Consider the following 25,424-nt stretch of genomic DNA (forward strand, 5'->3'; position numbering starts at 1 on the left):
TCTACAAGCCGGGTACATGGCTCTTGGAAAAATCTTGGTACGTTCACCCACGAAAATAGTTCTGTTACGAGCTGCAGGTTGGGGAGAAATCCGTGAAGAGGCTGAAAAAACACAGAATAAAGACCAACTCCTAAATGTGAACAATAACAAGAGTGCTCTGTAGTGCCCTGGGCTTCCTTTCACTTTTGTTTCTATTCTCTTTGAAAGGAAACACTGAAAGAAGTTTTGTTTCCTTCAAATGATGTAGGACCTCCCTGAATATTTGGAATGAAAATCCACACACTCTCTTCAGCAGGCAGGACTCTTCCTCCAAGTTAGTTTATCACCTTTTAATTGACTCTTCACATGGCTCCCTCAGATGAAATTTCTTTCTTAGGAATTCATGAACCATGATAAACAAAGTAGGAGGAAGATTATTTTTTAGTAAGATTCTTTGGTGCATGTGCTAAAATCTGTAAGAACCTCCTGTTCTGCAGCTGATGCAGAGAGCTACTTTGCACTAAGCAAATGTGAACAAGAGTCCCACTAGCCCTGCTCAGAAGGAGGCCGGGATGCTGTAAAGCAGAAGGAGCCCAAAATGTCACATTTACTTTGCTCAGAAGTCATAGGAGGAGATCATGAGCTCACTTTCAAGAAAATGTTAATCCTCCCCATCTGACATATGTGTTGGAATTACACAGATCTGAACTGTTTTGGCACACAGATTGACTGTTACAAAGAGCCAGAGAAATAAACTGCCTGCTGCCACATTAAACAGGGATTTGGGGGTCATTTTGCTACATGATGATGGAAGAAAAACCAATTAATTTCCCTGTAAATGGTTCAGTATAATGCAGTTACATCTTCTAAAGATCTTCTCGACAGTCAGGAGAGATGAAGAGACCTTTGTTTTAATTTTGCCCTGTAGCTGTACTGAGTACTCCCACCTAGCAGTCAGATTATGGATGTTGGGCAGGGGCCAGAATTTCTTACTGCCCCACAGCAACGGCGTGAAAGTGAACTAACTCACATCTCTGTACTTAGATTTGAAATCCTGGTTTTCCATGGCTGCACAGTCAGCAGACCATACTGCTGCTACTTCTGCTGATTTTAAAGCATCTGCAGGTAATTACAAAGTTGCTTATAATCCACAGTCCGTGCGAGACGAAGGTATCGAAACCCCAGCAAAAGTCAATGGGCACGTTCTCAATCGTGCACGTGCCTTTGGGAAACTTCTACCTGGGCTCAACTGTTCGGAGAAAAGTTTGCAAGCAGGGGTCTTCGAGGCTTGAAAACCAACCCAAATGTGGCTTCAGGTAAAGCAAGCCCAAAATGTACCTGGCGTTCACGTTCCGTGATATTCAGCATGTCGTGACGGGGGGAAAAGCTGTGTGGAGCACTGGGCTGGTGTAACGGCACTGGTACGAGTTACTGGCCCACAGGCACTTTGCAGCGATCCACCAGCTCTACCGGAGAAGCTACGGAGAAGGCTAACGCAGCCTGGAGCCAGGCGGGCCTCGCCGCCCTCTTAACCAGAACCTCCATCTCTTAAAAAAAATAAAATCCTACTTCCACCATTCCCTAGCGGAGCTCGCTCGGCAAGGTTGCTCAGAAATGCTCTGCAACGTGACGGCAGAGCCATGACACCCCCCACACCCCCTTCCCGCCATTTCGGGCCCTCACCCCGCCGCCTCAGCGGCTGCCGCCCGCCTCAGCGGGCCGGGCCGGGCCGGGCCGGGCCGGGCCGGGGTGAGGGAGGGCGGGAGGGAGAGGAGGCTCCCGCCCGCTCCGCTGGCCGCCGCGGAGGCGGGCAGCCGGGGCGGGGTGTGGAGCGGGCGGGCTGCCGGGGGCCGTACGACCAGCGGCGGGCGAACCCCCCCACCACTCCCCCTCCCCGCCTTCTCTCCCTCTCACCAAGCCCCCAGCCCCGGCCCGGGTCGCTCCTCCCTTCCCCCGGAGGGAAAAGGCTTTCCCGAGCGAGGAAGCGCAAGCGCCTGCCTGAGGCGAGCCTTGCCCGGCCATGATGCTGCCCGCGGCCGGTCCCAGCCCCGGACAGACCTGCGGGGCCGTGCTCGTCGTCGCCGTCCTCCTGCAGTCCATCTGCGTGGCCGTCACCTTCCTCTACTTCACCAACGAGCTCAAACAGGTTGGTGGGGGAAGGCAACCGGGCCGGGGGGGGGGGGGGGACGACACGGACGGACCCTGCTTTCTCCCTTTCTCTCCCGTCTTTTTTTTTTTTTGGCCGAGAGAAGGAAGGACGGACAGAAAGCCGGGCGGCGGGTGTCCGTGCTGGGTGCGGAAGGGAGCGCAGGTTTGCGATGCGAGCGGAGCTGCGGGCACCTTGAAAGGGTTTGTTTAGCTCTGCAGACAAAGAGCTTCGCTCTGGGGGTGCCTGCTCCTTTGTCCAGGCTTTCCTTGGGCCGTGGGGTAGGCACGCAGGGGACGGAGTTCAAGGCAAGAACGATTCAAAAGTTTTTCCCCTTTTCCTTAAAGTTACGCATTTTTGCAGAGAAGTAGCAAATGTGCTTTTCATTAGAGCGCCAAACTTGCTAACTCATCACATGGCCGTGCCCCGTCGGCACCGCAGAAGCGTTAGGAGCGCTCGGAGGACTCGGAACAGCAGCCTCTGCCAACTGGGCAGCCGTACAGACAACAGGGGAGAAGGACTGAGGAAAGCTGAGGTGCCTTTTAAATGCCTCCTCTAGGAAAATACATAGTTTTAAGGCAGTGAGTAATCCCAAAGGAACTTCACCCAGACGGCAAACACCGCTGAATTCCTCAGAGCGACTTGTAAAACCCCCATTGTATAGTCTAGATGCTTTGGTCTCCTTGCAGCCACCCTTCGAGCCTGCTAGCTCCTGCTTAACTCTTTCCTCCTCCTCCAAAAGTTCATTTGCATTCCAAGAAAATTACATTGAGTTGACAGTTCCATGAGCCTTTATGTGTGTGGTCCTGCTTTTCACTGACCCTTCCAGTGCTCAGGGTTTCCCCGAGCGTCTTGCCCAAAGTTCACTATCCTGCTCCAAGTTGTACCACTACATTGGTCTCCCTGGCACAAAAGTAAACCTAACCGCAGGTAACTGCACTATAGTTATACAACTTCAGAAAGTATTGCATAAATGTAAAAATGTTATGTTACCTGTGCGTTTATTCCGCACCAAATTTAATAGGTGGAGTCTTCTGAGATGTCAAAGTCCTCTGTGAAGCAAATGTTAAAGGGTATACAGTATTCTACAATACAAGCCAATGCGCATATTTTGGAAATGTATAAAACAGGTTTTCCTGCTCATTTTGTAGCTGTGGCTGTCCCATATTTGGTGACATGGGGGAGTCACAGAGATGTGTTGATTTTATGAAATCAGGTCACATAATACTGATAATGAAGAAAAATATATAAATGCATTCTCGTCTCTTCATGCATATGGTTCAGAGTCCTTTGCTAACAAGCTTGCCAATCTAAGTAATTAGTAACCACACTTATCTTTCCCTTCCTTTTATTCAAATATTTACACCTGGGGCACAACCACATCTAGTGATACTTACCCAAAATACAACTCACTCTTTCTGAAGAGTAACAAGCCTGCCTTTGGTGTGAAAAGCTAAATCTACCCACACTGAAGTTCTGCTGGGCTACAAAGGAGGGTTGCTGGCTCTGGAGGGAGTACCTTAAGCGCATATTCTTGCATGTGCCATCTGGTGCGCAATAAACAAGGAAAAAGCTTATCTAGAAACACAGTCTGCTACCCCCACATCCACGTAGAGCATGTGGAATAAATCTCAAAAGATAAACTGCGATTTTTGTCTGCCCAGCTTTCTTCCCTTTGTTGTTCACAATATCTGCATTCCTACACCTCCACCAAATTACTATGGCTGTACAGACTGCAGATATTTTTATCTTTACAAAAAAAAAATGTCTAAGTAGCAGATTTTTTTCTCTACAGCTGTAGTAATCTGGGGAGGACTACGAATATGACCATTTGTTTAACAGTTTTGCTATGGAAGGAAGTGCTGAGACACGAGCACAATAAAGTTCATTATGCTTCAGGATACAGGGCTGCAAGGAAAATATCCTCAGACTTCCTTCTGTTTTGAAAACATAGTCCATGCACTACTAGAATAGGAGAGAAGCTTTACAAGATAGCGTTCCTGCAGGACTTGTGTTCTCAAAGACTTCAGTGCTACAGATAACCTCACTGGAGTAAGTCTTCACCACCCTGATGCCTTGCTTTCCCTACCCATAGAACAGAAATACCAGTCCTTCAGTCCCATATGGTGGTGGTGCAAGGTTGCATTCCCCGAGGATTTCAAAATGCATGCAAAATACTGTTCCAATGCCAGGCTAGTAAAGTCGTTTGGGGGAAAAGTGTGCAGGTGAGGAGAAGGCAGAAGTCGCAGGAGTGTTTGCTTCCAGATTGGAGGGCAAAGCTCAGAGGTGAGCTGTAGCAGAGCTGGTAAGAGAATAAACAGTAAGGTCTTAACTGCTCACTGTTTTTTTTTCCTTTTTTTTTTTAAAAAAAATAAAACCCTCATCAAATTACTTTGTTATAGAAGCTAGTATAGTTAAATCTGTCAAAGCCCTTAGTTTTAAGTGCAGTTTTACCTTAATAAGCACACAATTTTAACCACTTTAAGTGAGTTCTTGAAACAAGAAACCTGATTTAAGAATATCACTGTACTTCTCAGCAAAGACACAGAAACCTTCACCAACACTCGTAGGGGTGGCCCCCATTTCACTCGGATGCCTCCAGAATACAGAATCATTTCAAGTAACAGATGAAGTGCAATGGAGTCTGCTGCTGCAAACCAAAGGTGCTGTTCAACCTGGTAGGCCTTGCAGGGTAGTATGGGGAATTCTCCTCATCCTCCTGGAATGTCTTCCTAAACGCCTTTGTTTTCTAACAGGCAAGAAAAGCAGGGAGTGCGAAGGAGGAGGTGACTCCATTTGTTGCTTTCAATACCCCAGTCTCAAGGACAGCTGAAACTGGTACTTGCAGAATAAACGTATCTGTTTAGCAAACCAAACCACAGTTCTTTAACATAAGAAGAGTGCAATTTAAGTGTTAACAACCAGAAGTCCATCCGAATGCTTTGCATGTTTAGTGCCGATTGCTCTTTCTTCCAAGTTCCTGTAGTACTTTGCTGGCACAGGAGCCTTACCAGTCTTTACAGCTGATGCAGCAGCAAGGGAGTTGAAAGCCACCAGGAGCTGATCTCTGCTCGCATTTGCTGGAGACAGCATGCACAGGTTATGGGCTCGTACATTAAACAACAGCGCCAGCTGGAGTTGTCTCTGTCCCTTATCCTGCAGGGCTTGGGAAGAGCTCTCCGCTACAAGAGAAACTCTCCCAGACACATTCCCTTGGAGCCGACAGGAGTTTTGCCACTCTCGTCAAACTCATTTCTTTTTATCGGAAGAAAACGTGCTTCCTCTATCACTAGAGGGTATAGACATAGGCCCATGTCACAAGCATTCCGCATTATAATTTTATCTGGACCCAAATGTCATTTCTGTTGTCTGGACTTTGTTCCGAACTATTAAGTCAAATACTGTTACAGAGAGACCGCGGACTGGATATGGGGAGGGTATGGTATGGATATATATCAGTGAAAGCCTGGGTTGTAAGTGGCACTGGCTGAACGCAAAATACTTTTAAGGTCTGGTATTTGATTTCATCCTCAATAATTTGTGAAGAAAAATCCCTTGTGCAAAAGAAATGTTTTTAATGCAGAACTAGAGAAACTAAAGAATTCACAACACTAGTGATTTGGGTATTGAATTTTCACAAAGCTTATTTAGTTGAGTGCTGGATACCAAATTTGTGTCTGTGGAGATAATGTAAGTATATTTTTGTGTATTAGGTATGCCATCATAGTTAAATAAATATGTAAAATCAGGATGAATTACTTCTGCTTTCTGTGTAGTCATAACATGCACCATACTAGCAAATGCTTTAAAGAAAAGACAGCGTGTTCCTAAGCATAGTGAATTTAGTGACATACCACAGCTGAACATCTGTGAGCTCATCACAGGTGAAAAATTGTGGCTTTCCCTTCTGCTGCAGCTCCGGGACACATACTCCAAGAGCGGCATTGCTTGTCTCACCGGGGAGGAAATCGGAAATTTCATCCAAAACTTGGATCTAATTGAAAGCGAAGACAGAGTGGCTGATCCCTGCTGGCAAGTAAAGTGGCACCTGGGAAAGTTAATTAAAAAGGTATTTGGGAACCGACACGCTGGAACAGTGTGCTTGGTTATATTACAATTCAAAGAATCCTAATAGCAGAATAAAGGGAGGCTCTTGGATGGTTTTATTGCAAAGCAATAGTCAAGCCACAGCTTCAGCTGCAGAGTGCTTGCACTAAAGCCAAAAAAACCATGACAGTGGTTTCACGACAATCAGGAAATAATAAAGCAAATACAATCAGTGTTTACTAAGCGAATTTCAGTGATAGGTTGGCTTGTCTGAAATACCTCAGGGCAGAAGTGTTTGACTGGAGCTTGTTTTCTACCTGACCGTAGAGATCATAGTGCTAGCAGAGGTGTCACTCCCTCTCTGGAAATACAGGGAGACTGGCATGAGAAAATGAGATGAAATGTAACACGGAGAAAGGGAAAAAGGTGCCTGAGGAATGGTCTAGTCATGAGCTGTGTAATGTATTAGGGAAGGAAAGAGCGAGCGAGAGAACACGGCATCAGGCACAGCACCTTCCCACCTGGCCATTCAGAGAACACCATCTCCTGCATGACTTACACACCATACATATTATTTTGGCTACAGAGAAGAAAATAAGCCTGGCTGAAAAATCAGAAAGGCTAAAATCTTCTGGAGTGGTTTTCAAAATCCCATCTCCAGCACATTAAAAAGCTCATCCGTAAGAATTCACTTCTGGATAAAACTTACCTGGCGAATCTTGCAGCCCAGAACAGATCCTCTGTTTGTATTTAGAGATCGCGGCTCCTGCGGTGGAAGTTCTGCCAGTGAAGTCCCCAAGCTTCTGCTGAAAGAAAACAATGTTTTATTTGGTGGACAGTTAAACATCTGATATACCCGCTAGCTCCCTGATTGCTTAAAAAAAGATAGCCTGGGTGCTAGAAATAATAAATGATGATGATGATGTTAATAACAACAACAATAACAACAACAATAATAATAATAGATAAAGAGAAATGTGGCATGGCAGAACCCATCAGTAAGTGGCCATACAGGGCCCATGTTAGTCACCCAGGTAAATAATCTCAAGCCATCAGCATGCTTGCTGCAGCTGCACCACCATCAGTAACCAAACTACTTCATTGCAGCAGTCAGCAAACAGTTATAAAGAAGGGGAATGCACAAAGCAAGATATGCTGGCTTAAGAGCTTAGATAGGTAGATATGTAGAAGTATAAAAATAAAGGAAATTTAATTTCTCAGAGCTAAGATCTCACAGAAGTGCACACTGCCAAGTATTCTGCAAATGGAAGTTGATGCTTGTACACAGTATCTCTTCTGATTTGTGAAAAGCATGAAGGTCAAGTTTTCCAATAGGGTTAAAGCCCAAATGGCTGAGCTCTCTTGAAAATGTTTTGCCACGTATTTCGTTACATAAAAGATGTAAACGTAGGAATATTTGATTACAACAAATTAATAGGCTTTTTTTTATTTGCTTGTTGATCAAATCCAGAATACCCTTTATTCGTGAGTTTGAGAAAGGAGTATCTCTTTCCTGCACCTATCAGTTTCTGCTGACAAACTAATTCGTTTTCTCTGTGTTTGTTGGCAGATGATGTCGAGAAGCTACGAGGAAAACGTATCTGCAGTCAACGGTATTATAATAATTTTATTATCGGTGGCAAAAAGGAGCTGCTGGTGGCACCTGATGCGTAGTCACTCAGTGTTTTAAATGTGCAGAAAACACTGACTGAGATCTTGTACCAGCAGCAAGTCATTGAAAAATGATTACTTATTACAGAAGGCAAATTTTTGGGAGCCAGAAATACGGTCAAGTGTTTAGAGCAAGGTGACCAAAGTGGATGCAGAGGACTCAGCTTCTAGACCGTGGTCCCACAGTGTTACGGGGACATTTAAACAGTCTGCTGTCCTGGGAATGAGCAGCGCTGAACTACTGTAAGCAATAGATCAGTTAAGGAATAGCTCTGCTGTAGCTCATACAGCTCTAAACACTTTGAGCGAAAGCATTACAACCTCCAAGTGGAAATTCGGAGTAAAGGTTATGAATACTTAACCATGAAAGAGATGATCACGAATGTGAAAATCTGGTACAATGGGTTATTTTAAGTTGTCTAGTGCTAATTTTGGGGTGGGGGAAGGAGAAAAAGGAGAACTAAGAGGCATATAAAGACATTTCGAGGAGAGCAAGAGCAAAAGAGGAATTTGAGCCTCACTAGCCACTAAATAGCATTCAGTCTATGACTTAGTCAATTAAAAAAAAATGATATACACATTCCTTAAAATCAGATCAAATGGGATGGATGTACTTACCAGGTGGCAGATGCGCTTTCTTACCTCCTTGCTTCTAATGTGAGGTTCCATTTCTGGTCTTTCCTTAGCTGAAAGAACCCTGACGCTGTCGCACACCGACGGGCAGCAACCACGCAGTCCCATCAACAAGATCGCGGCGCATCTGACGGGCAACAGCAATAGGAAGAATTCCCTGTCCCCACGCAGTAAGGAAAAACCTTTAAAAACAGTTAAAGATCACAGAAATTACTCTCTCATTGCTAGCCTCGTGCTTACATACGCTTTTTAACGCTTGCATTGAGTTAATAGTAAGAAACAAATCATAAAAAAGTCTCCTTGTCCCAGACAGTGGTTTTTTCAGCTAATTCTCGCAGAACAGGGAGAAAGCCTGTTCCCTCTGGGTACCTCCCTAACTTTTCTTCTGGAACCTTCATTAGGGGGAAAAAAAAAAATAACCTTCTTCCTAACGTTAAGTTTACCTCTTTTCTTTCCTTTAATTTCCTTCTGTTGGTTCTGTGAGTCCCAGCTGCTATGGTGACAGACCTATTAGAAATGCGAGACAGAGGCAGGAGAGACTTGATGTTCAGGCCATATTAATGAAAGGCTTGGTAGGGTTTCTACAGCTTTGGAGGGTATCAGACACAAATGGCTATTTTAACTTTGTTACTAAGTAACACCACGATGATTTTTCTCTTATTTGGGAGCAGAAACATTTAAAATGAAGGTAGTTCACATGAATTGTCACGTAGAGCTAATCCTGGACCTTCGCATTGTTTTGGGAATGGACCCAATAGCCGCTGGGAAGAACAGGTTTCCTTACTTCGTTGTTAAGAACCAGGCTCCCCGACTAGCAGGCACCTGGCTTCACTACCGGGCTTTTAATTTAACTTTTTCTCTCCTTTTTTCTCAAGTAGATTCCACGCCCAGAAGAGGGAACGGACAAAAAATAAACAACTGGGAATCGTCAAGGAAAGGCCACTCTTTCCTGTACAATGTGGAGCTGAGAAATGGCGAGTTAGTCATACCCCAAACGGGCTTTTATTACATCTACTCACAAACTTATTTTCGTTTCCGTGAAAACGAGAACGAGGATTCAGGTTTGTTGGCACAAATCAGGAACCCCAAACAGCTTGTCCAGTATGTTTACAAACTGACTAATTACCCAGAGCCCATTTTGCTCATGAAAAGCGCAAGAACAAGCTGCTGGTCTAAAAAGGCAGAATACGGACTTTATTCCATCTACCAAGGTGGTGTGTTTCAGCTGAAAAGAGAGGACAGGATTTTTGTGTCTGTCAGTAATGGTGACATAGTTGACATGGACAAAGAAGCAAGTTTTTTTGGGGCTTTTATGATCGGTTAAAAGATGAAAATCACGCTCCAAAGGAGCCAGTTTTCCTAGTCAGGACCAGCTTAAAATTCTATAAAATAGGGGATAATAAGCAAACACTGTAGCAATACTGACAATACCAGACTCCCCTTTCTCAGCTCACTCAGCACGAGGTCCAACCGTGCCGAATACTCTCCCCCCAGGCCAGGAGGGAGCCGCAGCAGCTGGCTGCAGCTGTGGATGGTGATGCTTTGTGCAGGCACGGCCACCATGGCTCACTGCCCAGCCAGGCTGGGGACGTGCGAAGATTTCTTCCACCACAGACGATACCTTCGGCCAAAAACCCAGGAAGGTAAGCGCTCGCCACCACCTCCGCAGAGATGCTCCACGCCGGCTCAGCCGTGGCGGGCGGGATGGAGGATGCTCTGCGTCCGGTTACTCGAGGCTGAGGCTGGACATCAGATTTTATTCGTGGTCTCCATTGGGACCCTGTCTTGAATATCTCAGCTCCTGTAAGGAGCCTTTGCAAGTACTGCTTCCCGGATGCTCGTGGAATTACTCTAGAAGTTTTTGTTTGAACCTGAGTTTTACAAAAGTTGAAAGGCCGTCAGAAACTCAAAACTGCACGTCTTCATCTCATCTAACAAAGCACTTAAGCACCTAATTAATTTTAAGCACACGAACAGTCTGACTAAATCAGGGTATTTACATGCTTGAAATTAAATAGGTGCTTAAGCATTTTTCAGGATCGTGGCTTGAGTAAACACATTAGTCTGTCTTAATCAGGATATTGTAGATAAAAACAGCTGCTGAAATGGCACAGAAGAGGTTTTGAAATCAATCAGTATTTTTATCAGCACATTATGATAGTGCCTATTTACTTAATTGCTGTGCTGCAAAGATTTCACCAGGCTTCCAATAGGTTCAGTAATGTAGTTGCTGTTACGCTCGTTGACAGCAAGTACTTGATCCAGAAAAAAAGGTGTTTTTCTGTAGATACCAAATTCTATTAGACATTTGCCACAAATTAAGCATGACATGGCTCTTCCATGTTTATTTGTACTGGCCTGTATTTGGTAGGATGTAATGCAGAATAACACACCCCAATGACTAATATTTTAAGGAAAACAAACACAACTATCCATACTTAAACAAGAGCTGCAGACTTAGGTAATAGTGTTTTGATTTTGTTTTTAGGAATGGGTGGAAAATTTTCATAATTTTTTTTAAACCATAATTTTTGAAAAAACTGGCCACTATATTTTTTAACTCTATGAGTAGGACTATTTTGTATTTAGAAAAAAAAAAAGGGACCAAAAAATTTGCAACTGTAAGCTCTGTGGGCTAAATCCACAGCAAAAGTCAGGTAGCATAAATCAGCACCTCCGCAGCATTGTCAGTGGAGCGATACCAATTTGCACCATGAATGCATTTTGCCCAGGCTCAGAGAATACAGTGGGGAAAAGAAGGTGAAAGTGAAAAAAAAGTGGAGGGAAAGGCAGGCAGTCGTTCTGCAAATGTTACTTTACGTCAACAGAACAATGCCAGGAGAAAGTCTGGTTGTCTATTTTTTTAATACACTAAGGTTGCCGTGGGAACCCTCGCATTCACCTCCACATTCTGCTAATTAAATCACTCTACAGCCCTTGCATATGGGCCTCCTGAGTAAACACGCATCGGTCATCTTACTACTTTGTAAGGAAATGAATAGACACAAGCCCCTGCGTTTCTTTTGTCATTCAGAAAAGCAGGTACGATGGTTCACTTAAATACCTGTGTTTGAGCAGCAAGAGAAGAATTTCAGGAATACCCTCCTTTTGACAGGTTAGGGCAAAGAAATACACTGCCGTAAGCCTAAAATGAGGAATTTTAAGTTTTGCCTGCTGTTTTAACATAGCATCACACATGCTGTTTTCAGTGGTAAGCAACTATGTGAAATTCTTCATCGTTTACTGGAACACTTTGGTTTGCCTCATTCTCAAATCGTACGTTTCAACAGAGAACAGAAAATATTTCTACAGTGTTCTTTCTGATTTCAGTATTTAATTCAGAAATTTTCTGCCTGCCAGAAAAGCCTAGGGAGAACAAAGCCGTTCCCTACATATCTGGATGCCCGCTATATTGGAGAAATTACTTTGTAGGTTCTCCTTCCAAATGGACTGGGCTTTTCGATCTCTGTGCAGGACTGACCCATGTTATCAGGTTTGAGGTTGTTTTTAGCAATTTATTATATTAAAAAGTTGGGTTTGGGTTTTTTGGGGTTTTTTGAAATGTTATTTTAGGAGCTTATTTGAAAGGAAATTTATTTGAACTGTGAAAAAGTATTTTGGATTTACTGGTGGCAGCTTAGTCGGAAACCCTCCCTACGGCTAAGAAGTGATTTGTGTAACGGAGGAGTCGTGGCTGCTAGAAAGGACTGGAAGGAAACCGCAGGGACTCCACAAACTTGTAGCTGATCCTAAGACAAACTGTCTATCAATCACACACAGATTTATTGTTTTTTTCTCCATGTTCTCTCCTCAACTCTCAATATATAACACCATGCTGGCTGTCGCTTAGGGAATGCTCCCTGGCATTATCTTCCTTTTTTATCTAAATGTACATATTCTTGGTCTCTGCATGCAGAGCATATCACAACAAGGATCACACCAAATAATCATATTTTATTTTTGAATAATCCAAAGGCATGCTTGCCAGATATTATCTTGGGGAGAGATTATCAAGCAATATCAGACAGGACACATTTGAAGATGAATAGAAAGATATAGCAACTTCTGTTTGTACATTTGCACCCTGAATCATACTTTTCATCTCACTTTACGTTGAACGGCAAATGTAGCAAATTTTTATTTGTGGGTGTAGGTTCTGGTAACATGTAAATATTGTAATTTTTCTACATGCATTTTATATAAAACATTTTTAGTAAATAATTATTTAGTCTTGCAGTGATTGTTGGTGTCATCCTATGGCTTCCATAACAACAACCTGGTCTGAAGTAATATCTCTGACATTGGTTGGTATCAGTTATAATCCGTTAAATGCCACGAACAGTTGCAATGCAAAGGACATAACGCAAGCTATTTAGCAATGCCGTATCGTGTAATGCCCTATAACTGGCTTCCAGACCCTAGTTGGTGAACAAACAGCATCTGGAAGCAGTACGCTGAAGGAAACACTGAAAATGATCTCATGACCAGAGACTACAAAACCCTGAGCACTTCCCTTGGGGTCCTTCTCATGTTTCTGGGCTTTGGCAATTACTTAAGCACTGGGAAATCTGGTATGGAACCATCTAATTCTCATCCATCACCGAACTACAGATATATTGAATTCAGAGGGTCAAGGACCATTTACACAGACGTTGTAAAGCAGCAGTAAACTGGAGATCCCCTAATGTTGCAAACAAATGCAATCCCTGCCCCAAAAGCAAACACGGGATATCGTTTGGTCTGTTCACGCCACTTCTAAAATTTACCCCGACCAAAAAAGGGTACGAAACCCAAGCGATCCCTGGAAACTCAACAAGACATGAAGGCACCGTCGAACCTGGCCCCCAGCCCTGAGATGGGAGAGGGGCTGGTTTGGTCCTGCCCGTGCAGAGGAGGGCTACGGCTGGAGCAGCAGCAAGCTGCCGCAGAAGGGAAACCAGTTGCTCCTGGGGCACAAACCCCCAGGAACATTGCCCCCACCTTAGCCACCCCCAAGGGCTATTTCACCTCTTTGTGTCTCCTTTTGACATCGCTTTCTCTCGGCAGTTCCCAATATTATCTTAGTCTCACCGTACTGGGCTCTGGCAGACCCCGACATCGCCGTTTTACTCACCGCGCAGCTACGTGATTAACAAAAGGATGCTTGCCTCCCTAACGGACTCATAATCTAAATACATTTAGCCGGGTGGTTTGTGTCAGGCTTTATCTGAAATAGATGGGCACGCCTCAAGCCTCGGTAATGGGACGCGTAGGTCCGTGCGTGCGGCTCTCCCCATCCACACCGAGCCCCACTGGAACCAGTATGCCATTGCCGGGGAGGAGCAGCCCCAAACTGCAGGGATGCCCAGAGGTTTTTATAAAGAAATTATTTCTTTCATAGAGGCTGCTTTTATTTCAGCACAGGGTTCTCACTTTTCTGGTGTTTCCATGGGAAAGAGGACATGCCAGCTAACTGGCTTTTATTGTACCTTTCATCACCTCATGGAAACGGACTTCTATTTTTTGCCTCCCTTTGCCTTAATAAATATAATTACTATTGTTTGTATTGCAGCAGTATTCACTGCCCAGGCAGGATCAGGGATGCATTTGCTGTACTCCATGCAAACAGTTAAAAAGCCTGATTCAGACACCGGGATTTTGAGATTCATAATTGTAGTTTTCAGGTTACATCTAAATATTAGGGTCTAAGAAAAGACTGAATGTCACGATCAATATAGCATAAATAAGCACACCGAGACAAGATCTCATTCATCCCTCCAAGGCACTTTGTGCCATTCAGTAGCAGAAATGGAAGATAAATTAGGATATGAGTGGGTCTGATCCAATTTTCACAGGTTGGGATTTTTTTCGTGTAGAGTTACATGGAAGCTTATAGCAATTTTCATCAGAATCATCCCAAATTTGGTTCTCCGTAACTCCTCTGTATTAACAAACTGCAACTGCATGCTATGTATGTCGCATGTTAAAAATCATTAAGTTTTCCTCTGATTACCAGGGTACCACAGTGAACTGCCTGACCACCGCATCACTGCTGCTTCGTCGTATCACGCCTTTTCCTGAGACATTCATAATCTGACCTATATAGACATTTCCATTAATTTCTTCTGAAAGTTTTAGAGGTGACATCGAGTTGGGACACTGGGTTGTGACAGAAATGCTGTCGAACTGCTCGCGGTCAGTGAGACGGGGCTGCAGCTTATGGCAGACGCCTGTCGGTTTAAGCAGCTTCCCTTTTTTACGGACTGTTCTACCAGAGTTAATATAAAGCACACTCCTTGTCTTTGATGCGCATAATACTTTCGCACTGAACACATCACGTATACAGCACTCGCAGCATTAGCAAACCTTAGGGAATCCAAAGTTGTTCAAGCAGCCTTTCAGAAAGCAGCAATTTAAACACAATAGAATCCAAGGCACAAACTCCTCCTCAAGATACTTCCAATTTGGTCTGATGACTGTGAATTCTTCAGCTCATACTATTCTTGGTTTGTATTGAGTCATAGGTGTTTAGCCCATATAACTACTGGGTGAAGACAAAGTGGATTAACTGCAGATTTGCTGGTGAATTGAGCCAGGTTATCACTCCCCATTTAACACAAGATAGAAGTATCAACAAGAAAGTATGACCAGGAATAATTAACTATGCAATCCCATCCTGCATGTTCTGGCACTAAGAGAACTCAAATCATAAAGAATATTAATAAACCCATACAAGTCAGGTGAACATTTCCATCGAAAGCTAGGACAGCTTTGAGTCAAAACCTGCAGATCTTCTTTAGACAGAATGTCCAATGATATTAAAAAAATACAGGATACATCTACTACTGTCATGCTAGAAATTGTTTAATAAACACTATGTAGTTTTAACCCACAGTAAACATACCTGTGACCGACGAGCCACGCGTGTTCTCTCTCCACATGGTGAACAAGTCTAACGAAGAGGGACGTTAATGCCCAGGGTGCGACCTCGCGGCACGATGAGCTGAAGCACGGCGAAAAGCTAGCTCTAAACCAGATGCCTCTGAATTAGTGGTGTTAGAGCACAGCTTTGCCGGTTAATACACTAGCACTGTTTTGAAGTCTTGCTTGCAGATGTTTACTGCCATATAAACAACTGTAAAGGCATTTGAGCACATTCTGGGGTTTAGGTTATTAAGCTGGATTACTGCTATTTCATCAGCACTACTCACTGATGATAGTTGCTAAACCGTAACCTTTGAAAGCACACACCACATGCTACTTTCTGTTCTTAAAATACATTTATAATAAAAGTCAAAACATGTTCTGCTCCTAGACATAATAAAAAAACCCTGCATTTTCTTTTCTGTGAATTGTTGGAGGTGCATCATTTTTACATAAGAGATCTCTCCTTGCAAGTCTGTTTTCCAGCTTCTTTATCTCTCCGTGATAAAGCCATAATCATTCTATAATCAAAGCCTTCAGATATTTCCATGACAACAAACAATGATATAAACAAGAATTAAAACTTTAGTGAATGAGAAGAAAATGGAAAGAATGGAACATTGGAGAGAGATTTCAAAACTCCATGAATAGAAACTCTCGTCTACCTTACCTCCAGTGCTCAACACAGCTTTAAAGCTACTGAAGAGAAGCACCAGTATTTTAAGAGTTCCATGAGAGGTAAACGTCCATTATAATGTGGTTTTTTAAACATATTTTTTTAATATCTGTTTTGTTCATACATCCAGTTAGTGGATAAAACTGTGAATAAAAAGTACTTAACTTCTGCCTCTTTCTCTCCGTTTCTCTCATCCTAATAACATCAGTGACTTTAATCTCTTCTGCAGTTGTTAAGGCAACAAAAAAGTACTGTTCTTGCAGCTAAGGGCTAGTAGATAACTTTCTGCAGCCTAAAGCCATCTTCTCTCACAACTCTCATATCTTCTATATCACCACTCTCTTCACCACTGTCCTTCAGAATGTGCAAAGCAGAAGCAGGAATTCGCTATCGTGCAAAGTTTGTGGGATGTCAGTTCTTTACATCCCATCGAAATTTGGCCTGCAATTGCCAAAGAAATCAGAAAGAATCAGAAAACTGGAGCTGCTTTTCTTCTCTCTTAGCTGACATCTTTTCTGGCCCTGACCCCATGAAGGAAAAGCAGCCAGAGAAGCCCTTGACTCATGATACCCTTTAAACGAAGGGGATCGATGTTGCTGGATTCAAAGCACAACTGCCATTTCTGATCCAAGTGGCTCATCAGTCAACACATCAAACTCCCAATGAATTAAGTGTTAATTTGTTGCATTACAAGCTCAAGTTGTCCGGAGTATATAAATCTGGTGCTACCTCACTTTTGGCTACTTGATTTTGCTGCGCACACCTCAGTTCAAGTATTATTTTAATAAGGATTTTTTTTTTTTTTTTCCCCTGGAAAAAAAGAAAAGAAAGCTTTTCTCTCCCTGGGAAGAGGGAAACAGCCATTTTTTTACAAGATACAGCTCAGCAAAACCTGGAAGAATTTCATGAGAATGTGGGATCCTCTCTACACAGAAAAGTCGCATTTATGGCTTCAGGCCATTTCCTCTGCCAAATATCAACATCCTTCAGCAAATGCCACTGGTCTGAGAGTTTATCAGGGGAAAAAAAAAAGAGTGAAATAACTCTTTATAATAATACAAAGTATTTGGCAGCCTAAATACAGAGGCAGTTACCGGCTCCTCCATAACATAACGCAACATCATGTAAATTAGATGGGACACAAAATTCTAACATGAAATAACTGTACATTGGTGGCATGCAGCCTGTGATTTTTCTTCAGAAACACGTAAAACAATTGTATAGGCAGCTGGATAAACAAAGTGAGAAGCACGTTAGGCTCTTCCTTCTTTTCAACTGCAATTAATGTATAGCCATCCCCCATAAAATGTAGCAACTGTTGAGTAACTTGCTACAAAACTGTCTCACGGTTCAAGAGCAGCAATGATGAATACTGCTTCCAATGAAACTGCAAAAATGTATCATCCAAATAGGATACGGACTCGGCACTAAGGCTAATGCTTGCATTATTAGAGAAAGTAAATTACAGAAAACAGGCAGATTCAGAGGCAGAGGCAGAGTAACACAGCGGTGCATCACACCACGCTTGTGCTCTATCCTCAAATAAAGCTCTGCAGCCACGAAATAGCAAAGCTAGCCGACGGCGTACGCACGTACGTGAGTGCACCGTGGAAAACCAGCCCCAAACTGTTTCTCGGCTGAATCGAGCTCGATGCCAACGTGGATTCAGAGCACCGGTTGCCACCTTAGAGGTGGGGTACAAGGGAAGGGGTGCAGCCCCTCTGGATAGAAAGACAGGAATGAGAAAAGATTGTGCCGTAGCGCGCACACTCTGACGCTTTGCAGGGACTTTTGACTTGCTTTGTGGGAGAGGAGGAGGTAGCCACCCTTTGCAGGTGTGCTGGGGTCACTTCACCTTCCCCGATCTCACCTTGCGCTGCTTCCATCTTATTTCTTCTGGGGTACCACGTTATCCTTTAGCAGTAGGTAGGAGTCTGCAGCTGGGGAAACCCACAGTTAGAAGGTACGCGTCCGCAAAGGACAGAGCGGCGGACGGCAGGAACGTGCTGAACCAAAATTTAACTGTGGGGAAATCCCACGGAAGGCGGTGATGACTGCGGCTTCGCTGAACCGGAGCCTCACCGGGCTCCTGCCAAGATCCAAGGGCAGAGCAAAGCTACAGAACGAGGAGAGAGGAATTGCAGCCCACCCCGCAGCTCCGCATCCCCAGGACTGCCCCCCCCCCCCCCCCGGGGACCGCGCACCCCCGGCCACCCCCGCTTCGACGAGCAGAGGGAAAGCACCCTCCAACTACCCGCAAAAGGGAGTTAAAGAGCACAACCACCCCCGCCACCCAAAACTGGGGACCGCACCTGCCCAGCGCACCCCCAAACCCCCCCCCCCCCATCCCCATCCCCATCCCGCCCCCGCACCGAGACCGGGCAGGCAAAGTTTAGAACCCTGCTGCCGCTACGACTTTCGCAGCCGCCGAAGGTTTGGCGCTGCGGGGGGCCGGCTTCGTCCTTCCGCGCCCGCGGAACCAGCGCGCCCACGTCTCCTCTGACGCGTGGGCGAGCGCCAGCCCTCCCCGGGGCCGGGGCGGGGGGGGGGGGGGCGGTCGGTAAAGGGGAGGTGGTGGTGGAGGGGGGGGGACACACGACGAGGACGGCAGCGGCCGGAGAGAGGCGGAGCGGGGCCGCCGTGCCCTCCCCGCCTCCCGCACCTGCCCGAGCAGCGCGGCGGAGGGGCGCGGAGCGGCGCGGAGGGGGCTGCGCGGCTCCTCCGCGGGCGCGCCGGGCGGCGAGGTGATGCGCAGCCCGCGGGCGGCAAGGATGCGGGAGGGGAACGCGGGAGGGCGCGGAGGGGAGAACGGGACGGGGACCGAGCCGCCGCCGCAGCTTTTCCCCGCGGCCGTGCTCACCGGCATCACCGTCGCCTGCGTCGTCCTCTTCGTCATCGGGATCGTCGGCAACCTGCTGACCGTGCTGGTGGTGTCGAGGTTTCGGGACATGAGGACCACCACCAACTTCTACCTGTCCAGCATGGCCTTCTCCGACCTGCTCATCTTCCTCTGCATGCCCCTGGACCTCTTTCGCCTCTGGCAGTACCGGCCCTGGAACTTCGGGGACCTCCTCTGCAAGCTCTTCCAGTTCGTCAGCGAGAGCTGCACCTACTCCACCATCCTCAACATCACCGCCCTCAGCGTGGAGCGGTACGTCGCCATCTGCTTCCCCCTCCGAGCCAAAGTCATCATCACCAAGGGGAAGGTCAAGCTGGTCATCCTCTTCCTCTGGGCCGTCTCCTTCATTAGCGCCGGACCCATCTTCGTCTTGGTGGGGGTCGAGCACGAGAACGGCACGAACCCCCTGAGCACCAACGAGTGCCGAGCCACGGAGTACGCCGTCCGCTCGGGGCTCCTCACCATCATGGTCTGGACCTCCAGCATCTTCTTCTTCCTGCCCGTGTTTTGCCTGACCGTGCTGTACAGCCTCATCGGGAGGAAGCTCTGGAGGAGAAAGAGAAAGAACATCGGTCCAAACGCTGTCATCAGGGATAAGAACAACAAGCAAACCGTGAAAATGTTAGGTACGGCTCTTCTTGCTCTGTTTTTCCAAAGGATGTGTGTGCTTGTGGGGGGGGGGGGGGGGGGTGAGAAAGACCGAAAGAGCTCGGGTAGTTCACTAGAGTTGCTTCCGAAGGGAAGCGTTTACTGAAAACGATTCACACGAAGGGCTACGCCACCAGGTATTCGTAGAATAACTCCCCTCCTTCCTCGGGTTTATTTCTAATTGTTTTGAGCTGGGGACTCTCGAACAGGTAAACAAGTGTTAATAACAATCACCGACAAGGACGAAAACTACGGTTACAATTAGCTAGTGCCCTGGAGATTTTTGAGCATTTTTGCTCTTCGGTTGTGGGTACCGGTCTTATTTACAGAAGGATAGTTTATTTGAGTTTTAAACAAAACTGAACTCCTCTCAAACCACAAAGTTGAGCTGCAGACTAAGCAAGCAGGATATGATGTGCACTTGGTTTCATATGAAAAGAGCATCAAGGTTTTAGCAAATTGGGGTGATTTACTAGCATGGCCGTGTAAGCTTATGAAAATTAATCTGCATCTTTATATTAGCAAAACACCAGGATGTGCTGAACAGGGAGCATCGTGTCTCCTTTGAGGTCTGCGATCCTGTAAATTCTCACTGACTTTAAGAAAACAGGATCAAGCTGACAGATGCTGTCATTCCTAACTTTGTATATTTACATTGCTGAATCGTTTAAACAACAGTTATTGTTGGCACACAGAAACACATATTTTAACATACTAAGTCAGTGCATGTGGTGGGAGTTTGATGCACAAAACCAAAAAGTCGTTCTGCAGTTTAGTGTCTGAAAACTGCAGAATCCTGCTGCTGCGTACTTTTAGTCAGGCAAAAAGTCCTCCGCAGTGCAAGTCATCCCGTGGATTTCAGGGGGGACGAGATGCTTTGCGTGAAGGTTTCACGGGCGGCAGCTCTGCCGTGCTCATTTCAGCTAGGTTGAAGTGATGGGCTAATGAGCTCGACAAAGAGGTAGCAGTGTGTCCTAGGTACCCTAATTATTACATGGGAGCCTAACTGATTTTTTTGTTCATGTCCTACTTTATTATTATGCAACGGCAGGAAGAATAATAAAACCCGCGGCATTCTTTGTGCCCTTTCAGCTACATTTTATCATCAATAGAATTACTTCAGTCTGGTAAGCGTGACCTTGGAAGTAATTCTTCATTTACACTTCGAGAGTTTCAGGATTATGAATCTCTACTTACAATAAGTAAATTGCTGGCATATATTACTACTGTGTTTATATTTCTGTATACTTAACTGTAAATCATTTTGAAATAACTGTTTATTTCTGCCCTGAAGTATTGCCCCAAACATTACGATATTTCAGACACCTTTTTTTTTTTTTCTTTTACGAGGTCTGAGAACAGCAAGACAGTGGCAAGACTGTCCTCTGACAGAGAGCCAATATTCTTTAAATGGTAACAGCCTGATATCTGGTGGAAAGATGGAAACAAAGTAGTTAGTAAGGGCTCAGTACCAGCAGATGCTCAATGCAGTCTGCTCTCAGTGGTTTTAATGTTCTGCTTAAAATTGAGAAGGCACTTTGTAAGACTTTAGCAAGTCATGGAACATCAAGTAAACGGGATTAGCATCGACACTTGTTTTAAATCGTAGAGGAAGGTTATGCTTCTAGGGCCGTAATTAAACATCTAACTGTAGAGCCTGACTTGTGAAGGAACTATCATACCCCATTCCTGTTTAAATCAGTGTGATTCTGCATGTGTCACAATCAAACTGTTGCAAGCCTGACGAGGGATATGGATGCCCACATGTGAAAATACTGACTATGCTTAAAATTCTGTTTGCAATGACCATTATGATAATATTCAGTATATGGATTAAACTCCAGAGCACACTGGTGAGCTAGGGAAACATCTGAATTTTATAGGTGAAGATACTGTGGAAAAAATGGAATGGCTCAAGAAGGTGCAGAGCTGGAAAACAGATACTCGGAATTTCAGCTCTGTGCTTTAGAGTCCACCATAAGTCTTGCATAAGTAAGTATCCATTTAAACTTGAGAATGCCTGTTCTCAGTCTGACAGTCATCCCTCTTAGCTCTTTGGATTTTATATTGCCTGTGACTCAACACGAGCAAGCAGGATTGCTAACACAAGAGAACAGGTTAACTGGTAAAAAATGCTTAAGAATGTCAAAAAACCTCCCTCGAGTTTTCTGGTTTTTCTCGCTCTGGTATATTAATAGATACACTCAAAGCAATATGAAAAATACTAAAGGTCAACAGCACACAGGAAATGAACAGAAAAAGTTTCCCTTTCTCTAGGATGGAAATGTTCAGAGATACACACATTCCTATTACTCTGCATATATTATATTTAAATATAAATGCAACCACAGCGATAGTGTAATATTACAGATAAACTATGTAACTATAATTATGCAGTTATATAGTCTATATTTAGTTTTACTCTACTTGGAGTAACTCACGCTCCAAAAAATGGACCAACTGGAGGGGTGCACCACTCTTCTGTTCTTACCTTGGCACATGTGCTCTACAAGTCCACACGCTGGTGGTTTGTTTTATTTTGGGACCTTTGCCGTAAATAATTTTCCTTTGCCTTAAATAATTCTGCTTTGTCTTAAATAATTTTGCTTCCCAGTGATTACAGTCTTCATTATAAACCACAGTGCTGAGTCTATCACGTTATGTATTAATTTGCTTTTATTAAATGCTGCGGATGATAGATTGCTATACTGTTTTTGTCACCATTTTGATTCTTTAACTCTCTATTTATGAAAACATAAATTTTATAGGTCAGAAGTATGCTACACCAGATTAGTTGTGCAATACACAGGCAGCCTGTTTAGATACGATCAATGTGTATTAACTATTGCTAATTTATACTCTCAGAGAACGTATGGAGGGACACAAACCTGAAAACTTACGGGAGGCATTTTCACACTTTGTGATTAATTTGTTAAAGAAATATTGAATTTTAATCACCCATATTTTCATACTCATACTTAACACAATTTCTTCTGCTGTTTTTATTTTAGTTGTGGTGGTATTTGCTTTCATACTCTGCTGGTTGCCTTTTCACGTAGGACGATACTTATTTTCCAAATCCTTTGAAGCTGGATCCTTGGAGATAGCAGTGATCAGCCAGTACTGCAACCTGGTGTCCTTTGTCCTCTTCTACCTTAGCGCAGCCATCAACCCCATCCTCTACAACATCATGTCCAAGAAGTACCGAGTCGCCGCTTGCCAGCTGTTTGGACTCAAACCCCTTCCAAAGAAAAGACTCTCCAGCACAAAGCAAGAAAGTTTGCGCGTTTGGACAGAACCCAGCGTTACTACATGACATGCGATTTCCAGCGCCAGAGCATCACTTCCCCGGAATTCCCAGAAAGCCATAATGAAAGAGAGAGAGGGCAAGAAATACAAATAGAAATGTTAAAGCTGTACTTTTGTCATCATCTGGATTTGCTGAAAGATGTCATGTAGGCAGTTAAAGATCTAAAAATAAAAAAAAACCCCAACTAAACTTTGAGACTATAGGAGGAGAGACACGGTCACAGAATTTGGCAACACTCGAGTATTATTTCTCTGCTGCTTTTGCCCATGTGATTTTTTAGCACTGACTTTAGCAGGAGAGCTAAGCTTTACCATTCTTAACAGGCAAACGTAGCCCAGTTCACTTGCGAGTTCGTGTGACTTCAGTAGCAGCTAATTCGAGCCGAATTTTTCCAGCGTTGACTTCAGTTTTGCTAAGAGTTTTCTTAGCATATAACCAGACCCTAGAGAGAGAAAATTGAATTGCCTTTTCGGAGTAGTGAACATAGAATTTGATACACTTTTCATATCCTGATTTTTAAATAAACTAACATTTTTCTCTGAATGAGGAAAAGTGATTTCTTAGAAAAGAAAAGGAGAAAGAAAACGGATAATTTTTAAACATGCTAAAAATAAACTACCTTCATGTCACGTCCGAGTAGAAAGGAAACGAAAAAAAATACCTTCACAGAAGGGGCTTCGAACATGACTGTACTGAAGTATTTTTTTAAAGATAGATCAGTGGGACAAGGACAGTGCTGACTTCAGGACTGCAGTGATGCTATAAAAATATGGAATGCAATCTCCCACCAAAGTCATATTTTTTTTTTTTTACTAGCCACATCATCTGTACTTGTTCTGTTCAGCTTGACTGTGAACGGCTTGATGTGTTTGAACTTGGAAGCTTTTTGTTGTTTTGATATTTGTAATGAGTCCGTGGCTACCTGTCCCTATGCTGCGCACCACCGTACCCCCAAAATTTGCTGAGGATGGGTCTCCTGCCTGTAAACCACTGCTTGTTTCTGTTTAAAGCACATCAGCTGGTTACCAGTACCACGTTGCCCCATAAAACCCAGTGTGCAGTTGTACTAGTTTGCTGCAGTATTCAGTTGAGAACGTTTTTTAACCAACGTGACCTGACAAAGTAATAAAAAAATCTGTATTAGAAGACACAGGCAGACACATTCTCATACTTGATCCATAAAAATCTTAAATTCAATTGATTTTTATAACTCAAGTATGCCGTTAAAAGGCAAACCAGAAAGCTTTCCATCCTTTATGCGAGTAAGTATGTCTTATATTGCACCTATTGTCACACCAACGCGTAGATTTTGTGGCCCAGCTAATAGAGCTTTGGAGCATGCATGTGCAATAGCAGCTTTCTATTTATTTTGTTCTAGTATTTATTACCAGCTGGTCCACAACCGATTCTCCATAATGAACCGTCTGTTCGCAAAAGTCCTACCGCCTTCAAACTCCTATTAACGCTGATGGGCCATTTTCCGCCTGTTACACCTTTCGCTGACGGTGCTGCCCAGGCATAACTCAAAAGAGAATTTGGCCTCTTCTGTATATACTGTGTTTTTTACGTCATCCAGTGCTTTGCTAGGGCCAGGCGGCTGAGCGCTGCTCCTCGTGGCACCCGAGCCCGTCTTGCTCCCCACTCCAGCACTCGCAGCGGGCGCGGGTTTGCTATACGCGAACCTATAAATTAAGGGACAAACGAGCGGTAGCGCTTATAGGATCATCATCTCCCATTCCGTCTCTAACCTCGTTCACCTTGTCATCCATTTTGTTCTCTCGCTCATTGACTGACGAACAGATCTGATGGCAGACGTCACGCAACTCAGGGAAACGAGAAATTTGGGAATCTCGAGAAGATTGTAAGGATGCGAGCTCACTAATAACACGTCTGTGTAAATGAACCGATCGCGCACCTAGCGTCACGTTACGTGTTTCAAATCTCGGCTGTGTCTGTGGTATTAAATGTGAACAGAAAAAGAAATAAATAAAGCGATGAGACCCTTTGTAACCCTACCGGGTCAGCGGCGGTGGAGGATCTGGTACGATTGCACGCAGGCTGGAAAAGCGAGCGGCCCTCAGGTTTTCCCAGCCGCGGGAGCCGGGCAGGGACCTGGGTGCTGCAGGACGGGGAGCAGGCAGGGCAGGCACCCGGCGGCATCGGGATGGGGTACGAAACGGGTACCCATGTCACCACAGCACGCGAGACTTCACCGGCTTGCTCCGTTCTCTGCAAGTAAAACCTGGGTCTCGGTTATGGGAAGCAATTCTGCCTGGCAGAATGGTCCCGCAGAGGCTTTTACCTAGCGGAGAAGCTGCATCGTTGGGTTTTAATTTTTTTCTTTCCCCAAACCTGTACAACTAACTTGATTAGGCTATGGGGGTTGTGTTGGTGTTCATTTTTTGTTTGTTTGGGGGTTTTTTGTTGTTGCTGTTGGTTTTTTTTTTTTTAAACCAGAATAACTGTAACATTGAAGCCCTGTGTAGACACATTTAATCTCTGCATATAAACT

At 44.5% G+C, this 25,424-nt stretch overlaps 2 protein-coding genes across 3 annotated transcripts; both read left to right on the forward strand.

Annotated features, from left to right (window-relative positions):
• The first annotated feature begins 1,906 nt into the window (after window positions 1-1,906).
• Window positions 1,907-12,697, forward strand: TNFSF10 (TNF superfamily member 10). 2 transcript variants are annotated; one of them, XM_052804332.1, is made up of 5 exons: window positions 1,907-2,125; window positions 6,042-6,194; window positions 7,743-7,785; window positions 8,530-8,646; window positions 9,355-12,697. In XM_052804332.1, exons 1-5 carry the CDS (start codon window positions 2,000-2,002, stop codon window positions 9,798-9,800), a joined length of 885 nt encoding a protein of 294 aa, XP_052660292.1. In that variant the 5' UTR covers window positions 1,907-1,999; the 3' UTR covers window positions 9,801-12,697. The 2 variants fall into 2 exon arrangements, with proteins under 2 accessions (XP_052660292.1, XP_052660291.1); XM_052804331.1 differs by having other exon boundaries at window positions 1,909-2,125; window positions 9,352-12,697.
• A 6,105-nt stretch (window positions 12,698-18,802) lies between these two features.
• Window positions 18,803-24,897, forward strand: GHSR (growth hormone secretagogue receptor). The gene is made up of 2 exons (XM_052803821.1): window positions 18,803-19,580; window positions 22,614-24,897. The coding sequence occupies exons 1-2, from the start codon at window positions 18,803-18,805 to the stop codon at window positions 22,916-22,918; spliced, it is 1,083 nt and encodes a 360-aa protein (XP_052659781.1). The 3' UTR covers window positions 22,919-24,897.
• Window positions 24,898-25,424: the final 527 nt, after the last annotated feature.

Source organism: Harpia harpyja, chromosome 12 (genome assembly GCF_026419915.1).
Source record: "Harpia harpyja isolate bHarHar1 chromosome 12, bHarHar1 primary haplotype, whole genome shotgun sequence".
Lineage (NCBI taxonomy): Eukaryota > Metazoa > Chordata > Aves > Accipitriformes > Accipitridae > Harpia > Harpia harpyja.